The sequence below is a fragment of the Saimiri boliviensis genome, chromosome 1 (assembly GCF_048565385.1).
Source record: "Saimiri boliviensis isolate mSaiBol1 chromosome 1, mSaiBol1.pri, whole genome shotgun sequence".
NCBI lineage: Eukaryota > Metazoa > Chordata > Mammalia > Primates > Cebidae > Saimiri > Saimiri boliviensis.
The window spans coordinates 263,534,795-263,556,359 of NC_133449.1; the positions used below are offsets into that span (position 1 = coordinate 263,534,795).

At 37.6% G+C, this 21,565-nt stretch overlaps 2 protein-coding genes across 6 annotated transcripts in view; one reads left to right on the forward strand and one right to left on the reverse strand.

The window, feature by feature from the left end:
- The window catches only part of RICTOR (RPTOR independent companion of MTOR complex 2), a 133,267-nt gene extending 123,287 nt beyond the window's left edge, over positions 1–9,980 (forward strand). For all 3 annotated transcript variants that reach the window (XM_039469947.2, XM_074386455.1, XM_074386464.1), the window contains 6 exons: positions 87–171; positions 1,220–1,453; positions 2,670–2,825; positions 3,166–3,289; positions 5,343–5,481; positions 5,931–9,980. In XM_039469947.2, coding sequence (XP_039325881.1) covers positions 87–171; positions 1,220–1,453; positions 2,670–2,825; positions 3,166–3,289; positions 5,343–5,481; positions 5,931–6,005 — 813 coding nt within the window. In that variant the 3' untranslated portion in view covers positions 6,006–9,980. The remainder of the gene's footprint in view (positions 1–86; positions 172–1,219; positions 1,454–2,669; positions 2,826–3,165; positions 3,290–5,342; positions 5,482–5,930) is intronic.
- Positions 8,097–21,565, reverse strand: part of OSMR (oncostatin M receptor) — a 99,899-nt gene continuing 86,430 nt past the window's right edge. For all 3 annotated transcript variants that reach the window (XM_010336658.3, XM_039470412.2, XM_039470426.2), the window contains exons 16-18: positions 16,043–16,124; positions 15,495–15,567; positions 8,097–15,162 (exon numbers count right to left, since the gene is read on the reverse strand). In XM_010336658.3, the coding sequence (XP_010334960.1) occupies positions 14,596–15,162; positions 15,495–15,567; positions 16,043–16,124 (722 nt within the window). In that variant the 3' untranslated portion in view covers positions 8,097–14,595. The remainder of the gene's footprint in view (positions 15,163–15,494; positions 15,568–16,042; positions 16,125–21,565) is intronic.

Genomic DNA, 21,565 nt, shown 5'->3' on the forward strand with positions numbered 1-21,565 from the left:
TTTTAATTGTATTTTGTTTAATTTTGCTAATTTTCATAAAGTGGACTTCTTTTTACAGCATGACTTATGGTTTATATCTTTTTTAGGTAAAGGATATTCCCTATTTTCAGACAAAAAACATACCACCATGTGATGATCGAGGTGCAAGAACATTTGCCCATGATGCAGGAGGTAATGCATTGTGCTTTGTACTTGTGAGATGCCTCTTTATATTGAAAAGAAAACTCTTAGTTCTTTCTAATAGGATAAATCTAAAAATTTAGGTAGACTTACTTTTGGATCAACTTAAAAATTATACCAAAACAATTGTTAAAGTCACCTTAACATTAAACCACTTTTTCTTGTGTGTGTGAGGGACTTACCAGTGTTTTGCCAATGAAGTACTCAACCTTTCAAAGAAATAAAAACCAAATTAGTTGTTTCTTTTTTTTTTTTTTAAGTAGCACAGGAAAAATGTCTAACCCTAATCCTCATAGATCCAGGAAATAGCTGTTTGGTAGGAGAGATAGAAATATACTTAAAAATTACATGATCTTTGTTATGAACTGTTATATTTTAATATGTAAATATAAGCCACAGGTTTTATAGCTTTATATTCTTGGACTTTTTTAAACAAATGCCTCTTTATACTTATAATTATTACATATCTTTAGTCAAGTATTGAAGATAATTAAAAGGATGCATTATATAATCTCAGTTTTCCATTTTGTGTTTAAAACTTTTTTTTTTTTTTTTTGAGACGGAGTTTCGCTCTTGTTACCCAGGCTGGAGTGCAATGGCACGATCTCGGCTCACCACAACCTCCGCCTCCTGGGTTCAGGCAATTCTTCTGCCTCAGCCTCCTGAGTAGCTGGAATTACAGGCATGCGCCACCATGCCCAGCTAATTTTTTGTATTTTTAGTAGAGACGGGGTTTCTCCATGTTGGTCAGGCTGGTCTTGATCTCTTGACCTCATGATCCATCCGCCTCAACCTCCCAAAGTGCTGGGATTACAGGCGTGAGTCACCGCGCCCGGCCTAAAACTATTAAAATAACAAACATCTGCTGGCTTTACTTATTTTTATAATTTAAAGCAAATTGTTCTTTTTTTCTTTCCAGTTAAAGTTAGATTTTGAGTCATAAAATGTGCTTTAGTTTTGTTTAAAGTTTTACATAATTTAAGGTACCTTGAAAAGTACTGTCTTTGTTCGATTATGTTTTATATTTACTTATGCACAGGTCTTCCATCTGGAACTGGAGGTCTTGTAAAAAATTCTTTTCACTTGCTACGACAGCAGATGAGTCTCACGGAAATAATGAATTCAATCCATTCAGATGCCTCTCTGTTTTTAGAAAGTACAGAAGACACTGGACTACAGGAACATACAGATGATAACTGCCTTTATTGTGTCTGTATTGAAATTCTGGGTTTCCAGCCCAGTAACCAACTAAGTGCAATATGTAGTCATTCAGGTAAGTGATCATGTCCTTTGAAATAAATCCACCTGAATATGGATTTGAACTAGCCACAAGTTATCTCCAGCCCTATTAATTATCCATACCCTCTTGCTCCATTCTCACTGTCTCAGCCTTAGTTCAGTCACTTAGCATCTCCCTATTGCCATGTTAGTATTTTAGCTTCTAATTTTTATACCTTTGAATTCATCTTTTATACTATATCATGGAATTAATCTGTGTGCAATTCTTTAATGGCTATTCATGCCTAAGACACAAAACACTCTGTCATCTGTCTAGCGGTCTTTTTCACCATTCTCTTTTCCTATAGTTGACATATCATTACTAACTGACCTGAAGTTTTTGAACAAATTTTTAGTTATGAAATTGCCTGCCATCCTCTCTTTGCCCTTTCCACTCCCTACACAGACATACATGATCTGTTTGGCAAGCCCACCTCATCCTACACTTCAGGAGTATCTTGCCTGTGGAGCTTTCACTGACTCTCTGAGGCAGGTGTGACATTCTCTTTCCTCTCATATAGATCTCTTATGATAATTATGACTGTGACAGCTTAGGTGATTTTTGTCTTTCCACTCAGTTGCATTCCTTTAGGGCATGGTCTGTCAGTCTTTACATTTTTATATTTCTCATACCTATATGTGTACTGCTTTGTACAGCAGGCCCCTAATATGTATTTGGTAAGGAAATAAAGTGGACCTACATTGAGCTTTTTTATCAACAAGTGACATATGTTAGCAATTTTAAGTAAGTATATATGCGTTTTAAGTATTGCCTTTTCTTGGTGAGTATCACTTAGCTACCTTCAGAAAAACCTAGTGATGACTGAAGTTCTCTGGCTTACTTTTCCAAATTTCTTTTTAGTATTCTAATTCAGAGTTTCCCTGCTGATGAGTTGCAGCACACTGATATGCCACAAATAGAATATGGTTATGCTGAGATGCCAATCCTCTCATGGTTTTAGGTCACAGTGGGGCCTGAATCTGACAGATCTCTGGACTAGGCCTTTTCCACTGTGAACAGCCATGTCCAGGGTCTTTGCATGCTATAATTATTTTCATTTTCTATGAGGAAGAAGGTTTGGGAAGTGTTTGGTGTATTGCACACAATTAGAGAAAATGTTATTGTATATTACTTCTTTTTAATATACAGTGTAAGCATGGTAAGTAAGCCATTATAGTGCTTTAATTGAAATAATTATTTTTTTCTTCAGACTTTCAAGACATTCCATATTCTGATTGGTGTGAGCAGACTATCCATAATCCCTTAGAAGTGGTTCCCTCCAAGTTTTCGGGGATTTCTGGATGCAGTGATGGGGTGTCCCAAGAAGGCTCAGCTAGCAGCACGAAAAGCACAGAATTGTTACTAGGTGAATATTCAGATTCAAATCCAATCATTATTAATAAAACTGTTTTTAGTTGGTTTTGTTTTTCATAAATACTGTAAATTAAAATTGTCTCAAAACAATAATATATCTATTTTAGTGAAGCAATTTAACACTGTTGAATATTGCACCTGTATCACCCACTGACAGATCCTCTTAGCTAACTGCTTTTATTAGAGTTTTGCTCTCGAAATGATTGGCAGAGCTTGTGCAATTGATCTCAGTTCTAGGTCTTTAGGTGAAGTTTAAAAATAAATTTCATGAGTCATAATCATTTTTTGTTGTGATACAGATAGTATTTAACTTCTCACTGCAATCTTTTCAGGTGTTAAAACAATTCCAGATGATACACCAATGTGCCGTATACTCCTTCGCAAAGAAGTTCTAAGATTAGTCATTAATTTGAGTAGTTCAGTTTCAACTAAATGTCATGAGACTGGGCTTTTAACGTGAGTAAACCATATGCATAAATAATATTTGTTTATACTGTTTTTTAAGTTGAGAAAAGATGCTTGAAATACTTCGAAAGTTAGGCATGTTAACTTACATCAGTAGTTCTAAACTGCATCATGTACCTGTGTGAGGCTAGATTTTCTTTAATACTTTAACCACAACAACATATGGCAACAAATTGAATGCAAAAGAAAGTATAAGAATCTAACTATCTTCTTATAAGCCAGACTTTTAAAGACATCTATAAAAAGGATAAAATAATACCACTCTTCTCACTTTTTTACTTTTGGAAAATACAGTTATTTTTATTAAAATTATGTTATTTATGTTAGCATGTAATGGATTTATTTTTTAAATAAATTAATGCATATTAGGAAATCTCTTAATTTCCAATATAGTAGTTAATGATGGCTATAACCCACACAAAATTAACTTTTGGGGTCCTCATTAATTTTTGAGAAAGTAAGTCCTGAGACCAAATAAGGAAAGTGGGCTTATGTAACAAGTCATATTTTCTTGGTTTAATTTTTTTCTTATTATTTAAAGCAGTGGTTCTCAAAAAAAAAAAAGTGTACCTCCGGGTCTCCTGTAGGGCTTGCTTTTTTTTGGGGGGGCAGACAGAGTCTTGAACTATCAGCCAGGCTGTAGTGCAGTGGCACAATCTTGGCTCATTACAGCCTTAGCCTCCTGAGTATCTGGGATTATAGGCGTGTGGGGCGTGTGCCAACATACCCAGCTAATTTTTGTGTTTTTAGTAGAAATGGGGTTTTGCCATGTTAACTAGGCTGATCTTGAACTCCTGACCTCAAGTGATCCATCCTCCTTGACGTCCCAAAGTGCTGAGATTACAAGCATAAGCCACTGCCCCCAGACAGTTGTAGGGCTTTTTTTAAGGGTGATAATAGGTTTTATGGTCCCACATAGGTATCAGGGTCCCAGAGCAGACCTTTGGGCCAGGAGCTCTAGGAGCGGGCCCTTAACTTGTCACCCACCCAACCCACAGTTGATTCTGTGATGCTCTCATAGCTAAAAGCTACTATTTGAAGTGTCCAAAGAAATAGCCCAGTCAGGGATGTTAATAACTTCAGTGTAACTTGAAAAATGCATTTCTATTTTAAAACATAATTTTGAAAATATTTTAATCATCCTAGGCTGATAAGTATAATTTAAAATTTCTCATGCCAGTGAAAAAGAATGTTTTAACTTTACAAGAAGTATTCAGGTTTTGATAATCTTTTTTTTTAAACCCCTAACTCAGAATATCTTTAAGTGTGTGAGAGGAATATGTAATATTCTTTTTTTTTTTGAGACGGAGTTTCACTTTTGTTACCCAGGCTGGAGTGCAATGGCGCGATCTCGGCTCACTGCAACCTCTGCCTCCTGGGTTCAGGCAATTCTCCTGCCTCAGCCTCCTGAGTAGCTGGGATTACAGGCATGCGCCACCATGTCCAGCTAATTTTTTGTATTTTTAGTAGAGACGAGGTTTCACCATGTTGACCAGGCTGGTCTCAATCTCTTGACCTTGTGATCCACCCGCCTCGGACTCCCAAAGTGTTGGGATTACAGGCGTGAGCCACCGCGCCCAGCCAAATATTCTTTTTTTTTTTTTTTTTTTTTGAGACGGAGTCTCACTCTGTCACCCAGGCTGGAGTGCAGTGCGCAATCTCAGCTCACTGAAACCTCTGCGTCCCACGTTTAAGCGATTGTCCTGTCGCAGCCTCCTGAGTAGCTGGATTACAGGCTTACATCACCATGCCTGGCTAATTTTCGTACTTTTTGTAGAGAAGGGGTTTCGCCATGTTGGCCAGGCTGGTCTCGAACTCCTGACCTCATGATCCGCCCACCTCAGCCTCCCAAAGTGCTGGGATTACAGGCATGAGCCACTGTGCCCGGCCTACATTTTATATTCTGAAGTCATCACCCCAAGTATTCCATCTAATCCATATCTGGAGGGAAATCTGTTTTTAAAGTAAGTGATACCTTGGAGGAAAAAATAGATACATTGTGATTACAGTTTTCATTACACCATAATCTTTTCTTTCATTTTAGAATTAAGGAGAAGTATCCTCAAACATTTGATGACATTTGCCTTTACTCTGAGGTTTCCCATTTGTTGTCACACTGCACATTCAGACTTCCATGTCGGAGGTTCATACAAGAATTATTTCAAGATGTACAGTTCCTACAAGTAAGTATGATTAGTGCTTCTCAAATTTATGTTCCAAGAATAAATCTCTGTTTGAATTGAATTAAAAGAGAGATTATAATGCGGTGTGGTGACTTATGCCTAAATCCCAGCACTTCAGGGAGCCAACACGGGAGAATTGCCTGAGCCCAGGAATTCAAGACCAGCTTGGGCAGTATTGTGAGACTGCATCACTACAAAAACTCTTTTAAAAATTAGCCAAGGGTAGTGGCATGTGCCTGTAGTCCCAGCTACTTGGGAGCCTGAGGTAGGAGGATCCTTTGAGCCCAGGAGTCAGAGGTTGCGGTGAGCAAATACTGTGCCACTGCACTCCATCCTGGGAAGATTGAGCAGGACACTCTCAAAAAAAATTGTTATATATTTAAATAAATACATGCTGTATTATCAATTTTTGTAAAAGTCATTAATGATACACCATTTTTTTTCTCTAGATGCATGAAGAAGCAGAGGCTGTGTTGGCAACACCACCAAAGCAACCTATCGTTGATACATCTGCTGAATCCTGACCTCATATTTATTATGGATATAGATATATTTTATATATATATATATATATATATATATATATATATATATATATTCATATTTGTGGATTTCCTAAAAGCCTCAGAAAATACGACTGGGCAGCAAAGACAGGAGTATCTTCTGTACACTGTTCCACAGTTACTGGTACATGAACAGTTGGAACTGCTGACTTCCCTAACCAAAACAACTTCCTTCTCTCCCTTGTTGAGCCTTTTGAGGGGTTCATGATTCATTACCACAGATTTAAGAGTTTTAGTTACCATTGTATGCAAGAGCCAAGCACTGAATACCTACATAAGTTTTCTATTTTTTCATTTTAAAAGCATAATGACAGTGGAACAATAATGGGATATGCAGAAGCACCCTTCACAGTTATTTCTGGATTATTTTTAGGGTAAATATACAGATGCCTTGTTAACTAATTTGTGGAAACCAGGAATCAGTGTCTCTAAAGCTGCATTCTGTTACCACAATGGGGTGTGCTGTAACTGCTGGTATTAGAGAGGGAATTTTGGCCCTTTCACACTTTTCTTAATGTTTGTAACACTACTTCAGGGGTTTATAACCTCAAAGCAAAAGAAGAGCCTCAACAACCCGGGACTTATAAGTTATTTTTATGTTACTAGACTTGCATAAAGATTCTTATTTGTTTTCCAACTCTTCATTTTGTTGCAATGTGTTAATACAGGATATATGAACCAATTAAGGTTTTTCACTACAGTTCTTGAATAAAATTTAAAAATCATTTTTTATTTTAATAAAATTTTTTCCCATTTATAGAATGCATATATTTGTAGTGGACTTCACTTTCATCAACTTTCCATCGCATTGCTTTAAACAGGAACTTGAACAAGCACTGTTAGTTCAGACCTAAAGAAAAGGAAAGCATTAAATAATACTTTGGATCTCGTGAGAAAAAGATAAGTTTGCCTGCAATTTACACATTCCATGGGGAAAGAAGAGCCATATTTCCTTTAAGAAAAATCATTAATAAAGCTTGTTACTAAGAAAAATTGTAGTGAAAAGCCTTAAGTACCAAATTTTAAAGCAGCAGTAACTTAATTTTTATATCAATGTTTTTGTTTTGCACAAACTAAATGCAGTGATAGGTGGGTTTGAGAGTATATTAATTGCCTTTATCCATTTGTGAAGTTAAGCTGATGAGGGCAAGGTTTTTGTTTGTTTGTTTAATTTGTATATGTCTAAAGGTATTTGGAAATTTTTACAGGAATTAAACATATATGCAAATTTGTATATAAAAATAGCATGGCCATCATCATTTGAATGCTTGTAAATGAAAGGATTATCTTTTTTGAGATCTATATATAAATAGAAATAGGAAATCCAGCTGGACTGATTAGGATTCTTTTTTAATTCATTTGTGTATAACATTTTTATTACAATTACACATCAGTTTTGACACAGTCATAGCAACATTGATTAATATTTTCCCATGTTGCAGATCCTTTTTGTAATGGGTTCATTCTTTGAGATCTCTGTAAGGAACCCTGTGAACTAGAAAACAGAACTCACAGAGATACTTTTTTAAAAAATGTATTTACTGGCACTGAAAGTTCCAGTTGGGATGAAGCATTTCATCTCACTTCATAACACCTCTTTGACTGCACTTCAGTGAATTGTTCTTATGTGCACTGCGTAGCAACTTACATTATAACAAAGCAGATAAGGGCTGTAAGCTGCTGCTTATGTTGAAAAGTGGTTCTTCAGATTTTCTCTCATAAAATCCAATTGAAGATAAATAATTTTTTATACTTTATCACTGAACCCAAGTGTTTATTTACATGTCAACAGTACTTCTAAGAATGTTGCCTGTCACCGTGGTCTTTGGTCTTGGATAACTAAACTGCCTTTCCAGAGAACCAAATGTCAGAGTTACTAGACCAAATAGTGGTTAAAACCTCCAAAGGAAGTCATGTAGTTACCTTATTCATAATGGGATTAACATATTTTAGACATTCATTTTAAACACTACCTCAGTTAATATAGACAATAAAATCTGTGGTTTCATCCCTCAAAAGTTAACAGTAATTTTTATTTTTGTCTTTACACACACACACACACACACACACACACACACACCCACCCACCCCACCATCCCCCACCATCACTATCCCTGGACCCCTACCTTGGTCATCTGTCGTGAAATAAGGCTGTTACTATTACCTGAATGGGTTGGTTTTTTTTTTTTTTTTAACTGTTACTTTGAGAAACTTGTATGTATACATTATCGTATCTGCCTATATCACTTACTTCGGGGAGATACTCAGAGCTTTGTGGTTATCAGTATACTTTTAAAAGAAAGTCTGTGCTTAAATTTATAATGCTATTTGGTTTCTCCATGGTTTCACTGACAGGTCTAATACATTTTCTTTGAGTACTTGTTTGTAAAAAGTAGACTTCATGGTGAAAAATACATGCAGTGCCAAGTGATTAACTTAGGTGTTAAAAATATTAAATTATAGCAGAAGAGGTTAGGAATGATATCAGCAGTAATAGAAATAATTGAGAAAATCTATAAATAATAGATACTGAAGACTATAGAATACCAAAATGATGTCAATAATGTAGTTTTTATAAAGATTTTAGGATTAATCTTAGTCCATATAAATTTGTACTATTGGTAATTATTGAATAATTTGGAGGAATTTGAGCAGTTGTGCTGGTTGTAAACTGTGAATTTTTAATCGCAAAGTGAATTGTTACTTCTAATCGAACGTTTTTCAAGAACAGATTTCAGCCTCACATACTAAATACTGATAAATAAGGAAATTAGAAATTTAGTATTCATAATTATATATGCTCTAAAATTTCTTATACTTTCATTTCCTGTTTATTCTTAGATTTGAAGGGGTAAACAATCTATTCTAATTAAATTTTTTCTAATATTAGAATAATGACATTCTGTATGACAGTGACATTAAAAAAGGTTCTTTGGAAGTACATACGTTATTATAATAATGTGTACAAGTCCTTTTGAAATGACAACTTTTATGGGTTTCAGCTCTTTTATCTAGAGCTTGAGATAATTAAAGCTGAATTTTTCAGGGCATATCACAATGGTGAAGTGTTCAACAGTGGGATGTCGATGCTTATTTAGATTTGCCTACTGCTATTTATATAAAATGTTATTCCATTCAGAGGATGCCTTTTATCCCCTCATTAAAGCACAGAATCACTAAGCAATAAAAACCAAATTGTCTGTCATTCAAATTATAACTGCAGTTATTTTCGCACGGTAAGAGTGAGGTGCTAATTTTGTGTGAGATGAACTTTATAAACTACATTGGAAAATGTTCTTTGGAAGTAAGTTTTTTTTCCCCCTTTACTCTTAAGCTTCCAGTTTTGTCTCAGATTCACAATCCATTAATACATGGGGAAAAAAAGAAAAGGTAAAATTGAGAGACTTTTATTAGAAGAGCTGTTTGGAATGAACCAACATTTCAGATTTTCCAAAATAGAAGTTGGGAAAAGTCTCCATTGTCTCTGGATTAACAAAATACACTGTTACTTTCTTAATCTCAAGAGTGTCATTACAGTGAGAATCTCATTAAAAAGCATACCAGTGAAATTAATAGCAGTGCTTATCAGACAACACTGAAATCTGTGAGAATCTTTCTAAGAGCATTCTTTTTTTCTTTTAGTTCTAAGTTCCAGGGTATTTTTCATTCCTACTAGGTTTATATAACTCACAGAATGTGGACTTTTTTCCCATTTGGAGTATTTTTGTAATGTAAGTATCGAATAGCTGTACCACAGCATGCATAAATTGCACATTTTGTTTTACTTTCTTTATGAAATATTTAATTTCAAAAATATAATTTATGCCAAAAAAAAAAAACAAAAAACAGCATATCTTTCAATTTTGCTACTTGGTTGATTTAGCACAAAACGCAAAGTCTTGCGGCATAGAGGGGGAGTGAAAAAATTTTTATAGGTAATTGTTAGAAAAATGCCTGTCAGAAGCCCTAAAGCTGCATTGTAAAACAAGTGGTGTAAATTAGTTTTGAAAAGTGGTAAGGAATTATGAAAAAATCTCAGACTTAATGCTCTCTAACCACGTGATTTTCTTTTTATTTAGTAATAACGCTGCTACATATTTGGAGGTTCTGATGTTTGTAGGTCACTGAACAGACATTGAAATCTGATTTATATTGTATAACTGTAACATAGAAAAAGTATTTATATTTTTTCTGTAAGAATATTTCATTGAGTTGTGTATAATTTAAATAAGATTTGTCCCCAAATGGTTTTGCTCACCTTGATTTTTTTGTTGTGATTTTCTTGTTTTTGTATAATGTGTACAGTTTATGTCAATGGCATTAAAAGCCTCTTGAAGCATAATCTTATCAAAGGGATACATTGTTAATAAAATGTACTTAAGATTCTTAAACTCTTTGCCATTGTTTTATTTGAAATCTTAAAACAGTCAGTAGTCATATGGCCTTGATTTGAGTCCTGTAATGCTGATGCTGACATATGTGACTCCAAGCAAAAGTGACTTTTAGGTTCCACAGACATATAGAGTGGCGGTGACAAATATTTTAAAGCAATACTCTTCTTAAACACTTTGTAATTTAATCAAACGTCTTTGCAGTTTTTAAAACTATAAAGACATGGGATTTGGAAAATGGGTCAACATCTTTAGATAGAACGGCTCTGAATGTTTTGAGGAAATAATGTACCATATTATAAATGATGATATGACAGTGGTGACCTCTGTGGAAGGTACTTAATTTCTCATGCATGAATTGTCCTGATTGGATAAGGTTACCTACAACCACTTACTGGCAAAAGAATACCACCGAAATTACCAATTCTGGAGAATAAAGTTGAGTGTCAAAAGTGTAGGATCTGTTAATAAAATACGGTAAAATACGTTTCACTTCAAGAAGCATTTTGTTTTGGATAGTTTGGCAAATTTCTGTGTATCATTTTTCCCAGTGTCTTCCACTGTATATGTCGTTGAAAACTTAGTTGGCCCCAAAATAAAAAGCATACCTAAAAATCATCATGCAGCTGATCTTTTGAAAAAAGTCCTAAGATGCCAAACTTGGAAAAGACTGTTTCATTTTTAAAACTCTTTAGCATATGAAATACCCAAAAATATGTACTAATACAATATTGACTTTAAAAAACTAAAATATACTGAAACTTTCCTTAATGCTTAGAGGAATAAAACAACTGCTTTCAAATTGAATATACCTATTGTGTTGTAAACATTTTAACTGACAGCTACGAAAACTTTGTCTTCTATTGTCTCTCTTGCGGTGTTTTAAAAGTTCTACTTTATGCAGAGTGCTTTAACATGTTTTATAAATTTTTTGAGATGAAAGCGTATCTTTCAACAGAACTCTTAGAAGTGTTACCAAGATATTAAGCCTTGACGATCTTAGTAGTCAAGTAGGCAACGAGGTTGACCCTACTTAGTATGAATTAATTAGGTGTTTGAATGTAGGAAGCGTTTCAGCAGGTGTATGACTGTTGTGTGAAGTGGTCCCAGCTCCCATCCTGAATCATAGAGGTCTCCTGCACACAGGTGAGAACCGTGCACAGGCTGATGTAGGCTTTAGAGGCCATTACTGCCAGTCCTGTCCACCCAAATATCCTGATGTTTTTAAGGAATTGTGATTTTATATGCAATTTTTTAACAGTATTATCACTACATTAGAAAAAGTAGGGCTTATTTAGAGAAACTCATATTTACGTGAAGTCATGATTTGCTTCAAAATAATGTAAGGAGGAAGAGCACACAGGGGTATGGATGGAGCTGAAACAGTCATGGGTAGTGACCGTTGAGGGTGGAGATGATACAGAGGTTTATTAAACTATTCTACTTTCGTGTGTATTTGAAATTTTCCATTTTTCGGACACACAAATGTGTATTTCAAAGTTTCCAAATAACACTTCTTAAAGCCATGTTAAGATGGCATATAGGCCAGGCGCGGTGGCTCATGCCTGTAATCCCAGCACTTTGGGAGGCCGAAACGGGTGGATCACTTGAGGTCAAGAGTTCAAGACCAACCTGACCAACATAGTGAAACCCTGTCTCGGGGGGAGGGAAAACAAAGATGGCATATAGAATTGAAAACTAAGGTTTTGAACATGAACTTATTTGGTTATTTTTGAACATGAACTTATTTGGTTATGACCATTGGAGAGGAAATGTTTACAGCCAAGACTATAGGACAGGTCATAGTGATATTATGAAGACAAAAGTTACATAGCCCAGCATTTCCTATTGGCATGTTGTTCTATTTCAGAAAGACTTCATTTAGGCCAGAGATTCTCAAAGTTTAGTGTGTATCTGAATGCCCAGGAACTGATGAAAAATAGACCAAGTCCCTGCCCCAAAGATTCTGATTAAGAGGTTTGTAATCATATCCAGGAATTTACATTTTTATTTAGTAAGTTCACAGGTGATGTATCATCTAAAACTGAGTAATTACATTTTCATTTCATTGAGGGAGATAAAACACAATGTGATGATGAAATATTTTAAGGTTTATTGCAATAGCAAAAATGACTTCAAAGTTTTGTGTGAATTATTTTTTAAAACTATATGAAAAATATGTACAAATCAGTCATCAATGTCATTGACATTTTTGTGAACAAGTTTCAAATGAAAAATACCCCATCATGACAAAGGTACTTAAATAAATGCTGACAATACTGGCCCTAAAGTCCAACACAACTGTTAGACTAATTAGGATACCACTTTGTACTATTTGAGGAGCAATGTTTCCAGCAAAAGGCTTAGTTACCTGTAAGAAAAAGGAGAAAAGCTCAAACAGAAGTACTGGTTTATGTAAGTTTATTTAGGCCAGTTGACAGCCACATTATTTTGAGTTGTGGCTACTTGTTTCTCTTCATAGTGTTGAATGGCACAGTGCAAGGCAGTGGGCACTAGAGGCACGAGCATAGGCAGAGCCATTGCATGCTGATGGCAGGCAGGAAATGTGACAGCCGGGCGTGATGGCTCATGCTTGTAATCCCAGCACTCTGGGAAGCCAAGGTGGGCAGGTCACCTGAGGTCAAGGGTTTGAGACCAGCCTAAGATGGTGAAACCCCATCTCCTCTACTAAAGACACAAAATTAGCCAGGCATGGTGATGCATGCCTGTAATTGCAGCTACTCAGGAGGCTGAGGCAGGAGAATTGCTTGAACCTGGGAGGTTGAAACTGCAGTGAGTCAAGGTGACACCATTGCACTCCAACCTCGGCAACAAGAGTGAAACTCTGTCTCAAAAAATAAAAAAGTGACAAATAGGCTGGGCGTGGTGGCTCATGACTATAATCTCAGCACTTGGGTAGACCGAGGCAGGCAGATCACTTGAGGTCAGGAGTTCGAGACCAACCTGGCGAACATGGTGAAACTCAATCTCTACTAAAAATACAAAAACTAGCTAGGTGTGGTGGTGTGCACCTGGAGCCCTAGGTACTCCAGAGGCTGGGGCAGGAGAATTGCTTGTACCCAGGATGGAGAAGCTGCAGAGAGCTGAGAAAGAACCAACATATACTAAATACTAGTTGTGTGCCAAGTGCTTTGCATATATTGGTTCAGAGGAGACAAAGTTGCTCCAGAGCCAACACAGAATTTCCCACTCCATAGAACTTTTTAGTTATATCTAAATTATGTCCAACAACAAGGTTTCACTTATTATTTTAGCATAATGACAGTTATCTTGACCCAGGCAACCTACTACAGAGTCCAAAGGATGCTAAGTGAAAACACATCATGTATATATAGTTCTTGAAAGAAAAGAGCCAAAAACTGAATGGAATTATGTGATAATTTTCATGTTCTGAGGTAGTCATCAAACATTATGGTAGAATATTGATGTCTATGGAGCAGAGGTGTAACTGACAGTTAAGTAGTTCCTTGCCAATCCCATTCTTTCACTGTAATTAGCTGGATGGAATTGTAGAAATCTTGTTGATTTGTCACACATTTTACATATTAGATTAGATCTACACCCCCTCTTCCACCACAGAGTTAATTTTACTGTGTCAATGAACTATAGATTCTTATCCCTTCAGGGAAGTCTAAAATCTGTTTTGGCCTCAAACATCTGTGAGTTTTTCATTAAACACATTCAGTAAATTTACATTGACAATTTATGCTGTAGTAGTAAGTCTCCTGTGGCTTTTATTGAAGCCTTCAATCTAATAATTGTTTCTAGCAGAAGTATTTCCTCAGTAACCTTACAGGACCATAGCCATCCTGTACAGTACTGAGTGGGAGTCTGTGGAGTGGTTAACGCATTTCCTTATGTCAAGCTCAAGTCTCCCGTTCGAAAGGTGAGCCTGGAACAAACAGCAGCAAGGTAAGCATGCTCCCATGATCCTGCCATTTCTAGGGCAAGCCTCCTCCAACAGGGAGTGTTACATTCCATAGCTTCTGGCCTTTAACCTAGCCAGACTGCAGTGCTCTTATATAAACCAGACTGCAAATCGTAATGGGATTAAGGACCAAGGCCACCGGTGATGAGAGGGTGGCAACTCTGCTCCTCTTAATGTCTGTGTAGCACAAGGTATGCAGTTGGCATGCTGGTTAGCGGTAGTGTTCGCCTGGATTTAAAAGAGTAATTGAGGAGAGGCTGCTATTCTCAGTCGGGGGAGGCGAGACAAGACACAGGGGTACTGCCATTTGCCTTTTATACTCTGAACAGTGTGGTGGCTCTACTGGATTTGTTGGGAGACTGTCCTTGTCTCCAGACATGGGTGAAGCCAACTGGGACACATAATTTAAACTTGTTTCTCCAGCTGAGATTTCTCCCAGGGAGTTCATGTAGTTTTTTTCTAGTGCCTTTTGTACATTTTCAGGTGAGATCATTAGTCCCAGCTGACTTGGGGGGTTGTTCACGGGTACTGGAACATGGCCACAAGAGCCAGAGTCAGAAGCTGCCTGGTTATAGGTCAAGTTCTCAAAACAGATGAAGGGGCCAGGGCCAGAGTAATTCTTTTCTGTTGGAAGGAGGTAAACGTAGTTAGGCCTAGTCAACTCGGTTTCTGTGAGTGACTTCCTAAACTGTAACTTTGTCCCTTCTGGCTTGCTTACAACTTCAATAGCATCTGGAATACAGTCACTGACATTCATTATTGTTAGGTGAGGTTTCTCCTAAAAAGGAAAAAAAAAATATGTAAATATAAACATTTGTGTGTGTGCATGCATCAAAGTATATTAAGCATGTGAAATACACTTAGAGCTTCAATGTTGTTTATGTTTCTTCCGGGTCACAAATAACCTGGAGGTGATGTTGAAAACCAAAACCTTTCCCCTGACAGAAATCAAAGCTCCAATCACCGATTTCATAGCTGTGGGTGCAGAGGTGGCTTTTTTACTGTGCTATATTTTACTGAGAAGCTCTAGGAAAATAGGATTCTGACAGCTCCCGCTCTGGGTTAGTCCTTAACAGGTACATGGCATACATATAATTTGCCACCATTTACCTTGAATTTTATTAATGACAGGATGCTGCTCTTGTAAGGGTCAGGGATGTCAGGGTAACACGTCTCCTTAATCCTAGAAAAAGAAATGAGACTGAATTTCACAATACAGTGGAATAGTCAGGAGCAAGAACTGTGGAGTCAGATTCCTACTGGCTTTTAATCCTTGCTTTGTAACTTATTAAGCAGGTTACTTAATTCTTCCATGCTTTCTTATCTGCTAAATGGAGATGATTATGGTACTTAGAATGTCCTCATGAAGATTAAATGAATTAATTGATAAAGCACTGCCAAACATATAGTGAGATATAAATATTAGCTATTGCTGTTGAAAAAAATTCTGTGGTCTATTTTAAAAGGTTATTACTTTCCTCATAGAGTGGCCTGGAAATCAAAATTGTGAAATAAATTACATATTCTCATCCCAGCCTCCTTTGTCCTTTTCCTTTTTTGCACATTGTTTCATATTATTCACTGTCATTTCTTACTAAGTCTTTCTCCAGATTTTTCTCTGACTCTGCTCTTGGATGAAACCTTCCTCACACACTTACCATTGACTTTTCAAGTAGCACACGATCATGATGAGCAAGACGCAGAAAAACATGGGCAGTAGGATATAAATCAGCATCGTGGCTAAACAAGGAAAAAGAAAGGGACATTTTTAATCAGTACTTTTCCTTCCCTCAAAGGAATAAAAATAAATTTATGATTGAGAGTAATTTTACGTTTATTATTTCTCAAATTATTTATTCAAGTTGCAGTATAACTTGAGCTCTGCCTAACTTCAAGGGAAAAGCCAACCAACCAACTAACCACTAGCCAACCACACAGGAAGCCAGTTGCCATCAACATGGTGTGGCTCAAATTTGTTATCTCTTCTGATAGATTGGATCATGACTTGCTGTATTAAAATTATACTTTTCCACTCCTGCCAAAACTTCATGGTAGGTGGAGAATATTTTCCTGTCCCTTGACTTGGGGCTCAGTCATGTGCCTTGCCTTGGCTAATGGGCAAGGCACATGTACATTGGCTTGCCCTCTTGTGCTCCTGTAAGCCACCATGAGAAGTGTGTGCCCCAGGTAGCTGCTGCACCTTCGGCCTTAGCCCTAGAATGAAACTATGTGAAACAAATCTGAACCTGACTGAACTTGGAGTCCAGCTTAGCCCAGCCTAGATCAGCCAAGTCTCAGCTGACCTGTAAATCCATGAGCACAAAAAGAAATATTTGTTCTTGTATGCTACTGAGCTTTTGAGGGTGTTTGTTACACATCAAAAATTGACTAGTACACTCCTTCTACTTAGCCTCAGATTACCTAAATATGTCTTAATCTGGGATAATGATTATGTTTATTTCTCAACTGCTGGTTCATTTATTTCAAATGCCCATTGCGAAAGTTGTTAGAATCAAAATGGAACCATAATGGTAGGAAACCCTGGAAAAAATTGCTGGGAAGGCTACACAGATAACAAAAAACACTACAAAACCCACAACCTTGCACAAAGGTCATTGCAACCTTGCACACACACACACAAAACGCTTCTGCAAGGACATCTTCCCATCCAGCCTTGAACTGGCATCACCTTGTTATTCATCTTTGTAGTCAACAATAATTATTTCAAAGCAATTATATAATCCTTTTTTTTCTTTAAAAACCTTTGTCTTCCTTTACCTCCCTGAATATGCACATAGGTTACTATAGTTTATTTCCTTTGCAGTCCTCAGTCCTAAATAAACATCTTTTCTTTTACAGAGTATCTCTCTGATATTAGATTGACACCATCTTCCTGTTCCCACTGCTTGCAATTTCCACCAAATAATAATCCAGCTGTGTTGGTAAACACTCCCTTTCACAAATGTAAATTGCTCAGGGAGGGTCTTCGAGGTTAAGAGTTATTCACATGTGGCCGGGCGCGGTGGCTCAAGCCTGTAATCCCAGCACTTTGGGAGGCCGAGGCGGGTGGATCACGAGGTCGAGAGATCGAGACCATCCTGGTCAACGTGGTGAAACCCCGTCTCTACTAAAAATACAAAAAATTAGCTGGGCATGGTGGCACGTGCCTGTAATCTCAGCTACTCAGGAGGCTGAGGCAGGAGAATTGCCTGAACCCAGGAGGCGGAGGTTGCGGTGAGCCGAGATCGCGCCATTGCACTCCAGCCTGGGTAACAAGAGCGAAACTCCGTCTCAAAAAAAAAAAAAAAAAAAAAAAAAAAAAAAAAAAAAAGAGTTATTCACATGTTTCTGTTCGATCCATTTGCCTCCCCTGCCCTCTCTATGCTCCACCCTACACCTGGCTGTCCTGGAAGAAATGCGGCTTGATTTGGGAACAGTAGTGTGGTGGATAATGTTGGAATTTTGTAAAGAAAGGTGGCCCTGGGTAGATGCACATGCCAGTGCTATGAGGCAACACAGGGTTCTAGGGAAAAGGACCCAGAAAGGTAAGAGAGGGCCAAAGCAAGCACCTCAACAACTGGCGAAAACTAACCCTGGCCCTGGAAGAGGAAAGAAACTCTCTTTCCAAATCTCACTGTGGAAAACCGTGCTCTCAAGAACAGTACTTTTGATCATGTAAACCAAAAAGTATCTGAGACAGGTCTCCATCAATTTAGAAGTTTACTTTGCCAAAGTGAAAGATGTGACCGGAAGAAATAAAGAAAATTACAGAAACATTATGTGGCCTGTGCCCTTCTCCAACTATAATTTTGAGGGCTTCAATATTTAAAGGGGAAAAGTGGACCAAAGGAGAAAGAGGAGGGGTATGTTATTTACAAGTTTCAAGAGAAATGGAACAGGAAGAAGAACAGTCAATTATGTATTCATCTTTTTGGAGAGGCTAAGATAAGATAAGGTAAACATAGAGTAGGTACCTGTGGAGATATTTAACCTTTTACTGTCTGCTTAGAAACAAAAGGAAAGGTAGCTTCTTGCATGAATCAGTTTTCAGCTTATTTTTTTCCTTTGCATAGTGAATTTTATTTTCCTTTCACGACCACTACAATTGGTTTTAAAATTTGATTAAGTTGTGGATTTTTAATATCTTTGAAGGCAAGCCTGAGGACCCAACCATATTTCCAGATTTCAGACTGGTTTGCTAAACTTTTTATTGACATATAACATATATATGAAGAAAAACGCTGCTAAGTGTATGCAGCTCAATGAATTTTCACAAATTGATCACAGTACCCAGATCCAGACAACATTACTGGCTCCCTAGCAAGGTCCTCTTGTGTCCCCATCCAGTTGTAATTCCCTCCGAAGGTCACCACTAGCCTATCCTTTCACAGCACAGAGCATGTGCCTTTTTCTGTACTTTACAGATGGAATCATAGGGCAAGAGTCATGTCTGGCTTTTTCCACTCAGCCTTACATTTGTGAGATGCAGTCATATTATTTCTGTAAATGCAAAGTTCATTCTCATTGCTGCGTGATATTCCATTGTGTAAATATACCACAATTATTTATCCTTTCTATTTGAGGGGCAACTGGTATTTCCATTGTGCAGCTCTCATGAGTTGTGCTGTCATGAACATTCTAGTCTATGTCTTCGGGTATGTCTTTAGGGTTTATTTAGGCATTTGGGGGGCATATATACCTAGGAGTGAATGTTCTCACATCTAGGGTATATATATGCTCATTTTAGAAGATACTACCAAAGAATTTTCCAAAATTGCTTGTAGCAATTTACTTCTACCAGTAAGGTATGGGAGTTCCAGTTTTTCTACATCCTCATCAACACTTGGTATTTTTCATGTCAGCTATTTTCAACTAATTTTAAACACAAACTTTGGAAACATAATCTACTTCCATATTTGGTATTGAAAAAAATGATTCAGTGATACCTATTAAATTCATAAGGAAATATAGTGCCAAATGTCCAAATATAAAAACACAAATTACAGTTGGTTTAGATCCCCCTGCTTACCCTCTCTGTGCCTCATTATCTCTACTTAATAACCTAGTCTTCTAATCAGAGAAAAAGTTAACAAACCAATTGACAATGAGAAAGGATTATTTTGAAAAGTACCAACAGAATAAGCATTTATTCACTACTTTGCAATTTCAATATTACATTAATTTTTTGCATTTGTTTGTTTGTTTGTTTGTTTTACTGTTTAATCATTCTAACCTCATTGTAGCGGATACCTTACTCCCATCTAACAAGATCTGAGGTACAGTTAATTGGATGCTAGACACATAATATTCTACCTATTTTTTTACAAAAAGTAAAATTTCTGTCAGGAAAGTTGCAAATATTTCAAATATTAATATAATCAATAGTCACAAGCCAAGGCTAATGAGGTTAACATACGGGGGATGAATGAAACTTAGAAAATATATACTTAAACATAAGTGTGTGTGTGTGTGTGTGTGTGTGTGTGTTGTATGTGTGTGTATACCAACCAAGTAAATTCCAAAGCTAGAAGAAAACTAACCTGAAAATAAATTTAAAATTAATTCCAAAATGACAAGAGTGTTCAAATAATGTAAATCATTGACACATCTTAATCTGATAAGGGGTTCTGGATTTTGGCTTGGAGACCTAGGGACATGTTTCAGTGTAGTAGTCAACATACAGTCAGCGCCACAACCTGCCTGGTATGGTTTGGCTGTGTCCCCACCCAAATTTCATTTTGAACTGTAACTTCGATAATCCCCATATGTCATGGGAGGGGCCTGGTGGGAAGTAATTGAACGCATGCCGCTGTTCTTGTGGTAATGAGTGAGTTCTCACAAAATCTGATGCTTTTATAAGGGCCTTTCCCTCTTTGCTTGGCACTTATTTCTCCTGCTGCCATGTGAAGAAGGACGTGTTTGCTTACCTCTGCCATGATTATAAGTTTCCTGAGGCCTCCTGAGCCATGCAAAACTGTGAGTCAATTAAACCTCTTTTGTTTATAAATTACCCAGTCTCGGGCAGTTCTTTATAGTAGAGGAGAATGGACTAACACAGTAAATTGGTACCAAGGGAGTGGGCACTGCTTATAAGGATACCCGAAAATGTGAAAGTGACTCTGGAACTGGGCATCAGGCAGAAGCTGAACATTTTGGAGGGCTCAGAAGAAGAGAGGAAAATGTGGGAAAGTTAGGAACTTCCTAAAGACTTGTCGAATGGCTTTGACCAAAATGCTGATCGTGATATGGACAGCGAAGTCCAGGCTAAGGTGGTCTCAGATGGAGATGAGGAACTTGTTGGGAACTGGAGCAAAGGTGACTCTTGTTATGCTTTAGCAAAGAGACTTGTGGTGTTTTGCCCCTATCATAGAGATCTGTGGAACTCTGAACTTGAGATAGATGATTTAGGGTATCTGGCAGAAGAAATTTCTGATGAAATTTCTCAGCATTCAAGAGGAAGCAGAGCAAAAAGTCTGGAAAATGTGCAGCTTGATGATGCAATACAGAAAACCTCTCCATTTTCTGAAGAGAAATTAAAGCCAGCTGCAGAAATAGGCATAAATAACCAGGTGCCAAGTGTTAAGACAATGGAGGAAATGTCTCCAGGCCATGTCTGCAGTCTTCACAGCCACCCCACCATCACAGGCCCCAGGGCTAACAGGGAAAATGGTTTCCTGCTGGGCCCAGGCCCCCTGCTCTGTGCAGCCTCAGGACATGGTGCCGTACACTCCAGCTGCTTCAGCTCCAGCAGTGGCTAAAAGGGGTCACTGCTTCAGAGGGTGCAAGCCCCAAGCCTTGGCAGCTTCCATGTGATGTTGAGCCTGGGTGCAGAGAAGTCAAGAATTGAGGTTTTGGGAATCTCTGCCGAGATTTCAGAGGATGTATGGAAATGCCTGGATGTCCAAGCAGAAGTTTGCTGCAGGAGCAGAACCGTCATGGACAACCTCTGCTAGGGCAGTGTGGAAGGGAAACATGGAGTTGGAGCCCTCTGACAGAGCCCTCACTGGGGCACTGCCTTGTAGAGCTATAAGAAGAGGGACACCATCCTCCAGGCTCCAGAATGGTAGATCCACCAACAGCCTGTACCATGTGCCTAGAAAAGCTGCAGACACTCAATGCCAGCCCATGAAATCAGCCAGAAGGGGTCTCTACCCTGCAGAGCCACAGAGGCAGAGCTACCC